The sequence below is a fragment of the Thalassophryne amazonica genome, unplaced genomic scaffold (assembly GCF_902500255.1).
Source record: "Thalassophryne amazonica unplaced genomic scaffold, fThaAma1.1, whole genome shotgun sequence".
Classification (NCBI taxonomy): domain Eukaryota; kingdom Metazoa; phylum Chordata; class Actinopteri; order Batrachoidiformes; family Batrachoididae; genus Thalassophryne; species Thalassophryne amazonica.
The window spans coordinates 609,492-621,361 of record NW_022986238.1 but is presented as its reverse complement, the minus strand read 5'-3'; the positions used below and the strand labels follow the sequence as shown (position 1 = coordinate 621,361).

Below are 11,870 nucleotides of genomic sequence, written 5' to 3'. Positions count from 1 at the left end.
CGTAATGATAAATAAGGTTGTTGTTCCACTAAACACGGCAGCGAAACTGTAAACTTAATAAGTGAGTGATCAGACACCACTGATGTAAGAGGCATGATGTCAATATTCGTGACAGCAGTACCACGTGCGAGAACCAGATCCAGGGTATTTCCACTAATGTGCATCGAATCCCGAATGCATTGCTGACATCCTAATGCATCCACAATTTCCATAAATGATTTGCAGAGGGGATCAGAAGGCTTATTTATATGAACGTTAAAGTCACCAATGATCAGAATGTTATCTGCTCTCATTGACAAGTTAGAGATAAACGCATCAAATTCATCTAAGAATTCAAAGTATGGGCCAGGAGGCCTATATACAGTGACAAAGTAATACGGCTGATTTTTATTATTCTGACCTTGGCAATGCGTAATATCCTGAGCAGAGCAGAGAATCAGATGCTCAAAGGAGTTATATTTGTGACCCCCAACAGCTAATAAGCTAAAAATAATATCTATAAATAATCTATATAATCTAAGATCTATAAATAATAGACAGACAAAGGCAGAGACTACTACTTGACAAGATAAAGGTGAAAAGACAAGATGTGATGACCTAACAAGGAGACAAGAGCTGAAAGAAGATATGAGTAGATACTCTGGGATCAACTGTGAGGACATAAGGAGATGAGTGCAGAAATAACAGTAGATAGGAGCTGGGGACAGATGTGAGAAAAAGAGACAGAGGAGACAAGAGACTAAAACCCCAACACTGACAGAACCACAACAGTCCCTGCTTATTTCAGCAAGACAATGCCAAGACACATTCTGCACGTGTTACAACAGCGTGGCTTCGTAGTAAAAGATTGCGGGTACTAGACTGGCCTGCCTGCAGTCCAGACCTGTCGCCCATTGAAAATGTGTGGCGCATTATGAAGTGCAAAATACGACAACGGAGACCCCAGACTGTTGAACAACTGAAGTCGTACATCAAGCAAGAATGGGAAAGAATTCCACCTACAAAGCTTCAACAATTAGTGTCCTCAGTTCCCAAACGCTTATTGAGTGTTGTTAGAAGGAAAGGTGATGTAACACAGTGGGAAACATACCACTGTCCCAGCTTTTTAGAAATGTGTTGCAGGCATCCATTTCAAAATAATAAAGTTTATTAAAGTTTATTAAGTTTATTAAGTTTAATAAACTTTCACAACAGTTTATCAGTTTGAACATTAAATATCTTGTCTTTGTGGTGTATTCAATTGAATATAGGTTGAAGAGGATTTGAAAATCATTGTATTCTGTTTTTATTTACATTTTACACAACGTCCAAACGTCATTGGAATTGGGGTTGTATTTATTTCTAAAAACATAAAAGGTTTCAATGCTATCAGATGGATGTATTATTGCTAATACTGACACAGAATAATGCTGAAGTTATAAAAGCACTTTAAAATATATATATATATAATAAATTAGGTTAGACCTTACCTGTGTGAAGCACCTTGAGGCAACTTTGTTATGATTTGGTGCTACAAATAAAAATAAAAATAAATTGAAATTGAAAACTGAAGGCCAAACTTTACATTTTCTTAAATTAGAACCAGAATATTTTGATCTCATATCTCATAACTGTTTCAGTAAACTGTTTCAGTAAAGATGTTCTGTGGTTTCGGCTATTTATTTCCCATTTGGAACAAATGAAAGTACCACAAAACATTACCTCAAAAGTATATAATTGTCATGTTCTCTGTCTGTCTGCCCTAGAGCCCCTTTATACAGAGAGTCACGACATGACACGTTGGAGGGGATCGGTCACGTGACTAGATGTACAGATTCCCTTCAGATCCGAATAGAAGAAAAATTTGAGAAAATAAACTGTGTGGGATGGAAGTGACTTCATCGTCAAAGCTTTAAGAGGTAACTTTATTGTTCAGTACAGTAAAACTCACCCAAGCCATCATCGTATAAACCAGATATCCACAGTCACTAGACAAAAAAGTCCCAAAGTTTTTGTATTGTTTTCCATGTAATAAACAACGTATATAACGGATTTTGTACAACAGATTTTTCGCTCACATCGGATAAAATGTCCCATCCAATCACAATGTATTTCCATTAAAAACCCCGAGCATGTGGGATCAGAGTCATTTCCGTGATTAAAAACTGGCTGTTTATTATTTTTTTCACATCATGTTCAGACTCAGACCTGCAGCCTGATGTGCACCTGTTAAATCAGACAAAGGAAAAGGCTATGATTTGACAATTTTCTTCTTTCAGTCTTTCCTCTCATATTTTAATAGTTTTTACAGTGCGCATGCCAATTACGAATGGATCAGGAAAGTCCCCACATTTACAGCAGGAAGTCGGTAAAAGAGGAAAATATACAGCTTTCCTTTGAATTGGACATGATGACTGTAGAAAGAAAAGCTTGTTGAGGGTCAAATTAGTCCAGAATAAAGTATATTCCAGCACCAGAGAACTTTAAAACTGTCATGCACGTCATTGCATGGGAGTTACAGAGCTGTAGAAGCATAAATCAGGCTTTAAATTAATGAAATAAATCATCATGAATTTTAAATTTATGTCAATTTGATAGCTTAGCTATTTTATATTTATTTTGATAGTACCTGTACATGTGGATAAATGATAAAAAATGTTGAAAACATAAAAGGTTCATTCAGTAGCTCAGCACAGCTGGAACCAAAATGGTGCCATATTCTGAGTTGACGCTACTCTTTCAATTAAGGGACTCTACCCTTATGCTCTGCGGCCCCTTGTGAATATTCCTGATGTTATTATTTGGAGTTTCCTTAGCCCAACAACCGGCCCAGCCATGAATTGGGCTGGATACTGACCTCCATGTTGGAGTGAGATTTCCCACTCTTAAATGACCAGTAGGACACCAGAGCTGGAATTCCCTCTCCTTAACGACCAATAGGAGAGTAGTGCTCGCCACATCAATGTGAGGCTGACCCATGGTCTGACGTCAGCGTCTTGGCCGCCAACCAAACACAGGTTAAGAGAGAGAGGCCAGTATATGGCCCAATTCAGGGCCGGTTGTCAGGCTAGAGTTCCCTGTGGGTTTTCATGTCTGTGTCTGTCTTTGTCCTCTGTTTCCCTCTCATGTCCACCCTGGGTTTGGTTTTATTATTTATTGCAGTTTTATGTGTGTAATTTATAAATAATTTCCTGTGTGTCCACTCAACTACTTGTTTGCTTTGCCTTTAAGTATTTTATTACTCCCAGTGTCTTTGTTGCTCTTCCTGTCTTATTTTGGTGGTCACAGTTTCCTTGTGGGTTTTGATTAACTTTCTTCCTGTGTCCCTTGACACAACCACAATTTGTGGTTGGGACACAACCACAAATTGTTTCCAATTTGTGGTTACCCTCACCTGTTTTCTATCTGTGTGATTACCTTGAGTGTTTATTTATACCCCTGTGTTCCTCCAGTGCATTGCTTGAATACTGTGCGCTTTTGCCCGCTTTGGGTCCTGAGGTTTCTTGTGGTTTTCTTGCATTTGATTTGTTGCTGAACCTGCCCCCCCCCATATATTTGTGAGACTGCCTGCCACTTATTGCACACTGTTGTTCATTTCTGATTGCTTTCCCGTGTATCGACCTCTGTTCAGTTCCTGGCTCTGGCAAATAAAACTGTTATGCCAACCCGTCTTTTCTCCATGTTGGGGTCTCAACTCATTGTCCACTCCTGACACTAATGAGAGAATAATAGAGCAGTTTTTAAAGTCACTAACATCCTTCTATTATTCTGTGTAGGTGAAGTGATTGTTTATGATGTCATGGAGGACAAAGTAACATCATCAGAAATTCATGTCACCAAAATGTCAGAGAAATTTTGGAGAGGATCAACCCAAAAACTCACATTTTATTTTTATTTCTTTGTAGCATTTAGATCTCAGGTCTCACATCATCCATTCTTCTCTTCAAACAAGTTTTATTTATTTCCACAAAAAGCTTTTTTGATTGTTTCCAGTAACTAAACTGGAAATCTAAATATCTTCAAACCCAAATATTAATAGTATTTCTACTGTTCTGTAGATCATTTTCAGTTCTAAAGATGGTGTCCATGGCAACAAAACTTTCAATGTTTTTAAAACTAAACTAAACCCTTGTTTTCACAGCTTTTCAATTTTAAGAGTTTTGAAATTAAACTATTTTGTTCTCCTTTCAGCGGTCAAATGTTTTTCATTTCCAGTGAATGTCGCCACTGCACTTTAAAGTCAAAATGAAATGAAATTGACATCATTAAAGTCATTCAATGAAAGTCAGACGTAAAAAAATTACGAAGCTTCAAACGTCATCAGCCACGTGGAAACGGTACATTGCTTCAACACCGTGTCGAACGAACCGAAATAAGCTTCGCGCGTCGGTGTCAAACGTCGCGGCTCTGAACTCCGTTTTTTATCCGCTGCCACATCAGACAACTTTTAACAAAGGTAAAACATCCGGAACCGATTCATACAAAACTGTAACGAAAAGAAAGTAATGTGTGAGACAACAAAGTACCGCACCTGTCCGATAAAGCCGACCGAGCGGGCAGCTAATGCTAGTTAGCATGTGTGACTGTTCACATGTAAAAAGTGAAATCGGAATTAAATCAGGATTAAAGAAAAAAACATACACACCTCTCGGGACAATCGGGATTCCCCCGGTGATTTAAACACGCGTGGAAGCGGAATAATATAAAATCGAAAGTGGTTATATAAAGCACAAAATCAGCAGATTAACTCTGTTCAGTGTAAAGTCGATCAGAGAGTGACTGCGTGATTCATTTTTTTCAACAAACTAAAACCAGTTCATCCAAATCCGGATTTCACACTGAAGAACTCTGTTCGACTGAACCAGGTGGGACCCCAACTGGGCAGATTCTCCTTTCTAGTTTTCAGGCTGTCATTCACTTGTCATTCATCGACACGTTCATTCATTTATTCATTCATTCTTTTTCTGCCACTAATGTAAGTCATGGTGCAGGTGATTATTCATTAACTCATTCTTTTGCTCAGTCACTCATTCGTTTTCTGCCACTGATCTAACTCGTGGTGCTGGTGATCATTCACTCAGTCATTCACTTACTCAGTGAGTAGGTGAATGGCTGCTGTCACGATGACCCTGTACAGACAGTTGCCCAGTTCTGGATCACCTTTTTTAAAGTCCCGCTATACGGAGCCATAATGCAGTTGAATATCCTTTAATTGCATATTGTTGTATTGGGTATTTGGATGTTAGATTCAAGATTCAAAGCTTCTATTGTCATATGCACAGTAAAGAAACATGTTTCCCTGTGCAATGAAATTCTTACTTTGCTGCCACACTGGATGCCCAAATATATATAAATAACTAAGTATAAAATATCTAAATATGTAATATATAAGTGGGGGGGGGAGAATAAAATAACATAAAATAAGCATGCTGGTAAGAACAACAGAATATAACAAGCAATGTAATAAAAATGTAATGATGTAATAAAAAGAAATGTACACTGTAAGAAGGGAAATATAAAATATGCTTGTGTAATGGCCTACATGATATGTGTAGTGGCTGCACTCTGCGTTGTGTTGTTATGACTCCGCCCATTCGCTCCCCTCCGGACGCGAACTCACGATCCTTGGCATGGAAGTCAGACTCTCTAACCAGAAGGCTAAAACCCAGGGCTCTGGCCTTGTGACCAGAGAATCCTTTTGAGCTGTTGGGAGTGAGATTTACTAACTACATCTGCACAGCGACACCTGCTGGCCTCCGTTACATATGTACATGATAGTGAATGTTGCACACTGATGCACTGTTTTGTGCAACATTCAGCAGTAAATGGTTTCATGCAATTTAGTGCAATTGAGCCAATGCATTCAAGTTAACAGGTATTGTAGTGTAATAGAATAAAGTGTCCGTAATATAGTAAGGTGTCCAATAGAAGATAAAGTGACCAGTGACGGGGGGCTCTGTCCTTGTGGTGGGGGGGTGTTCAGCTGTTTAACAGTCTAATGGCTGTGGGAAAGGAGTTCTTGAACCTGGTGGTTCTGCATCTCACAGTCCTGAACCTGTGGCCTGAGGGGAGGAGTGTGAATAGTCCATGTTGGGGTGAGTGGGGTCTTTGATGATGGAGACAGCTCTCCTGTGGACTCTGCGGTGGTAGATGCTCTGCAGAGAGGGTTGTGGGGTCCTGGTGATCTTAGACAAGGTCCTTATCACTCTCTGCAGGCGTTGCGGTCTCACACAGTAGAGCTGCTGTACCACACAGTGATGCAGGTGGTCAGGACTGACTCAATGATGCAGCTGTAGAAGTTGCTGAGGATCTTGGGTGCCAACCCAAATTTCCTCAGCCTCCTCAGGAAATAGAGCCGCTGCTGAGCCTTCTTCACCACCTGTGTGGTGTTGAATGTCCAGGTGAGGTCATCGCTGATGTGGACCCCCAGATACTTGAAGTTCCTCACCCTCTCCACCTCAAGACCCCGGATGAACAGCGGCTATGAGGCCTCCTCTCCTTCCTCATGTCCACTATCATCTCCTTGGTCTTGTCTGTGTTGAGGGTGAGGTTGTTGTCTCCATACCACGTCACCAGACTGTCCACTTCCCTCCTGTAGGCCGCCTCATCTCCGCCAGTGATGTGTCCTATCACAACGGTGTCATCGGCAAACAGTTGTAGGTGAACAGGGTGTAGAGGATGGGGCTTAGGACACAGCCCTGTGGGGTCCCATGTTGGTAGTGATGGTGGCTGACGTCCTTCTCCCGATCCTGACAGACTGTGGTCTGCCAGTCAGGAAGTTGAGAAGCCAGTCACAGAGGGAGGGGTGAAGTCCGACGGCTAACAGTTTGTGGGTGAGTTTGTGGGGGACGACTGTGTTGAAGGCGGAGCTGTAGTCGATAAAGAGCATCCTAATCTAGGAGTCTTTATTTTCCAGATGAGAGAGGGAGATGTGAAGGGCGGTGGCGATGGCGTCTGATGTAGACCAGTTGTGCCTATAGGCGTACTGCAGTGGGTCGGTGGTGTCCGGGATGCTGTTATGAATATGAGACGGTATCACTCTCGAAGCACTTCATAATGATTGAAGTGAGTGCTACTGGCCGGAAGTCATTCAGACAAGATGGGGGGTTCTTCTTGGGGAGGGGGACGATGGTTGTGGTCTTGTAGCATCTCGGGATGATGCATTGCCTGAGGGAAAGGTTGAAGATGGAAGTGAGAACATCAGCCAGCTCGTTAGCACATACTCTGAGGGCGCGTCCTGGTACATTGTCTGGCCCGGCAGCCTTCCGGGGGCGGACGCTCCGCAAGGCTTTGTGTACCTGTTCTGATGTGATGACTGGCGGGGGGGAGGGGGGTTGAGTGGCCGGTGTGTCTGTATTCTGTAGAGGTGGTGGGGGTGGGGCTGTCAAAGCAGGTGTAGAAGGCATTGAGGTCGTCTGGCAGGCTGTCCGATGTTATCTAGCTGAAGAAGTCTGGATGGAGTTAACCTTCTACTTAAAGTGTGAAGCCACATTATGTGTGGTGCAAATCTTTGCCGGAAATGAATCACTTTGCCTGGTTTTGATCACAGACACTCTGTGACATTTTGGGGGCATTCCTTCTAATGCAGAATGATACACACTGTGCCCGAGAATGTGTTTTGAACACAAAATGATATAAATTATACTTATTAAATGAGAATTTACTTAGTTTTGAAAGGCGCCATTATATGTCTTTACGACAAAAAATGAAGTGTTTACTCAAATTGGGTGGCATTCCTTAATAAATGAAGATAAAATAAAATCTGTGGTAATAAACATTCTTGGATTTTGATATCTCCCCCTAAGCTTTTAACTCAATGAAGTGGGTCAGGATAGCACAAGATGCCCCAACTTGCTATCATTTTGCACCTTATATTGTTAGAGATGGAGAGGAAAGGAGGCTTTTAAATGTGTGGAGGTGAGATTTATCCTGAATTAAAAAAGTAAAAGCCCCCACATTCATGCCCATTTGTGATGTTGAGATGACCCCCAAAGTCCACATGGATCACAACTACTGACACGAGGCTGCTGCTTCAGTGATCCACAACCGGCACATTTTCAGTCAGAGATAAATGTGTGCAGCAATTAAACAGCAAGACATAACACACTGACATTTTCTACCCAAGTAAGTAAGTATTTTCCCACTCTAGAACCAAAAACACTGAATGGCTAACTCACCTTTGCTACGTCTTAGAGATCGTTACTTTCACACTTGCAGGAATGAGTGAGTGAGAAAACACGTGCACACCACGGAGACCGGGATGTTTGGATTCCTCTGCTGATCATAAGGACGGTTGGATCCGGTCGAGCTTGTGGTCGTTTGTAGACAAAACATCAGTCTTTCCATTGGTACCAAGTATTAGCTTATTCTCGCTGATTACGAGAAACGGCAGTGCAAATACTACAGCAGTGATCCGGAACTGGCAATGATCCGGAATTGGGCAAGTGACTGTACGATGGACTGGGTAGTTGTCAGTTCTGTCAGGTGACGATGTGAGAATGTTCTGCACCAGCTTGTCTTTAACACCTCTTTGTTGCCCTCTTTTGATGCTAACAGGGACTGCAGCTATGGCTAAAGATCCGCTAACGGAGGCTGGCGTGTACTTTGATGAACTCAACAAGCTTCGGGTCCTGGAGCCAAACGTAAGCCACCAGTCCACAGAAATCAGAGAGGAGTGCAAAGACTTTGTGGAACGTAAGGGCACTTTTATTCAGTCTCTTCATGCCATGAACGTGCCTGTCAATGTGGATTTGACCTACATGGGATCTAAATATAACTTTGACAGAAACCAATAAGTTCCAGAAGATGGTTGGAGGTCTGATTGAAGAGGTCGATGAACTTGCGAAAGAGGTGGAAACAGAGAAGATGAAGGTAAGATCAGTTTGGAACATCTTCAGGGATGGCGAGTTTTGGATACAGCCACTAGAATCAGTTCCACTTTGGCGGGTTTTGGTGTACAATTGGGACCTCAGTTTCCCTGAGGAAGTCTTCCCAAGGGATCAATAATGTTCTATCTAATCTAATCTAACCTACAACCACTAGAATCAGTTCTACTGTGGCAGGATTTGCACACAGCCGCTAGACTCAGTTCCACTTTGGTTGGTTTTAGATGCAGGCGGAAGAATTTGCTCCTGTTTTGGATGTGGGCGGTAGAATCGGTTCCACTTTGGTGGGTTTCAGATGCAGGCAGTAGAATCGGCTCCTGTTTTAGATCCGGGCGGTAGAATCGGTTCCACTTTGGTGGGTTTTGGTGTACAATTGGGACCTCAATTTCCCTGAGGAATTCTTCCCAAGGGATCAGTAACGTTCTATCTAATCTAATCTAACCTACAACCATTAGAATCAGTTCTACTTTGGCAGGATTTTCACACAGCCGCTAGACTCAGTTCCACTTTGGTTGGTTTTTAGATGCAGGTGGAAGAATTTGCTCCTGTTTTGGATATGGGCGGTAGAATCGGTTCCACTTTGGTGGGTTTCAGATGCAGGCAGTAGAATCAGCTCCTGTTTCAGATCCGGGCGGTAGAATCGGTTCCTCTTTGGTGGGTTTTAGATAGTGGTGGGCACACCTGACCAAAAGGTTAGCTTCGATAAACACTAATCCGCTAACTAAAAAGTTAACTTTTATACCGCTAAATCGTTAAACTCCTAAAAAAAAAAAAAAAAAAATTAGTGGAAGTTACAGCTAATAGCTAACTTTTAGCATTGACTTTGCAGACTGTCTGACTTTTAGCACTGCAGAAGCTTCTTAGCAAATTCAATGCGGCGCTTGTGTCTTTAAACACCCTGTCCGCTGCTGCAAAGACGTCTCGGTTACCTTTCACGGTGGCAGTGTAGGTCAAATGCAAGGCACTTTCATTCATGGGTTCATTTATAAGCAGACTAATTCCAGACAGTTTATCAACATATTAACATCAATATTGTCATTTTTACAAAGTGAAAATATCACACTTTTAAAGTAATGAAGAAAAAAGAATAAAGAAGGTTTGAGCGATAAACCGACACAAGCACTAAAAGGCATTATGGGAACTCAAACTCATCTTGTCCCCCCCAAAACGCATAGAACACTGCCATCTACTGGATGTGAAAAAAGCAGCCAACATGCTGAGTCACACTTCATAAACAGAATTTTCAGTTTAGCATTTTTTTTTTTTTTTTTTTACAAATTGGAAAAATAATGTATTTACAAAATACACATCTATTTGTAAAAGCCAACACACAAGTTACAAATCAGAAATTTGTGTTTGTGGATCACAAAACGTGTGCAAATCAAGGACTATTTGAAGATCACCCTCTGTGCATTTGCAGGTATTAATGAGACAAAATTAACTCCATAAATAAGTGTCTTTTCACTTAAAAATAAAAAGTAAAAGTTTGCATGTAATGTTCGAGGCAAATTCTGTGCCTCGAAACTCTGTTTAATGTTGTTGTATATATTCCAGGGCTGTGTGTGGCGCTGTAACGCACCCCCCGCCCTAAAAAAACCCCCCAAAAAAACAAAAAAAAACAAAAACCAGAAGACTAGAGCATGCGCATAAGCCATGTAAATGCTAACCAATAAGCCACTTCAGCATTACAAGTACGCAGGCGCGCACTTCCGGTATCGGGACAAACAAAGCCATGACATAAATTATATAAAACACAACAAGACAACACAGTCCAATATACTGGGAAACATTTATTATGCTTACTTTTGATGAGAAATGCCATTTACCGCACACAGTGAGCTGCAGCTTTCCAACGTGACACAGAGTAAAATAAAGCCTTTTAAGAGAAAGAGGGTCCATGCTGATCATCTGAAATAGACTGACTGTGCATTTAAAGCTAAGCAGTGTGTTTGTTTATAAAAAAACACACGGTCCGCTCGATGTGGGGAATGACCATTTGCCCAGCGGCCGGCTGCTGTCTCTCTCTGCCCGGTGTGAGGGGCTCAGCACTCCCCTCACACCGGGCGAGTCACAGCTCCGTCCCCGGCCACACTGACAAACCATCTCTGAAAGAAGATCCTCTCAGCAGAAGTCCACTCTTTCTTTTGTGTTTTGCTCATGACTTGCACTGAGTGTTTCGCTTTTTAATTTTCACTTTTTTGGGCAACACACAACACTTCACAAACATGGTCACTTAAATAAAATAATAATAATAGTAATAAAAAAAACTGACTGTGAGGCTCCAGCTGAAATGCATCTGCTGAATCGCAGAGAAAGATGGCTTAAAAAAAATCATGCAGGGTCCCAGTCCACCAAAGCCTGGTTCACATGACAGGATTTTAAAATTATCTGTCGGTTTCCAAAACCTAAGAGACCACACATGGAGATAAAAATAATATATCTAAAGCCCCTTTCACACCGGGGCTGCTCCCAGTTGCTCCCTGTGGCGTCATGACGACGCAGGAATTTCTGCATCAGGTGCGCACAGCAGGGGGCAGAGAGGAGGTGAGAACGCAGCCTGCAGGTTCTCTTCACAGAGAAGTCAGAGTGCACAGTTTGGATGCAGACAGACTGTCCATGAGTGGACTAGAGATGTCTGGACTTTTTACTGGATATTTCTGGCAATCATTCTGCTTTTTTTTTTTTTCTTCAGCATGTAGTTTTTACTGCATTAAGTACACGGTATAACAACAATCCTGCATGATTTATACTGTGGGAACAATGGAACACAGCAGGAATCATAAATTGGCTTCCGAGTCACGCTGGGTAATGCATCTTTGCCCTGAATTACGCCTCTTTGCCCCGACTTGCGCTGGAACCACTTCCTTTCTGTGTCGAGCACAGGACGCCAAAAAAATTAAACAGGTTTAATTTTTCGGCGCCTGACTTGCTTCCTCCTTTGCACCCTCGCGCTGTGGTGGCACCGAGCTGCATCGTTCTGCACTGAGTTGCTTCCACGCGGTGTCG

The 11,870-nt window shown here is 42.0% G+C and overlaps 1 protein-coding gene across 3 annotated transcripts in view; it reads left to right on the top strand.

Annotated features, from left to right (window-relative positions):
- The first annotated feature begins 4,418 nt into the window (after positions 1-4,418).
- Positions 4,419-11,870, top strand: part of ift20 (intraflagellar transport 20 homolog (Chlamydomonas)) — a 35,619-nt gene continuing 28,167 nt past the window's right edge. Inside the window, exons 1-4 of one of the 3 annotated variants that reach the window (XM_034165280.1) lie at positions 4,419-4,693; positions 4,795-4,844; positions 8,536-8,673; positions 8,765-8,850. In XM_034165280.1, the coding sequence (XP_034021171.1) occupies positions 8,547-8,673; positions 8,765-8,850 (213 nt within the window). In that variant the 5' untranslated portion in view covers positions 4,419-4,693; positions 4,795-4,844; positions 8,536-8,546. The other 2 variants (XM_034165281.1, XM_034165279.1) reach the window with 2 other exon arrangements.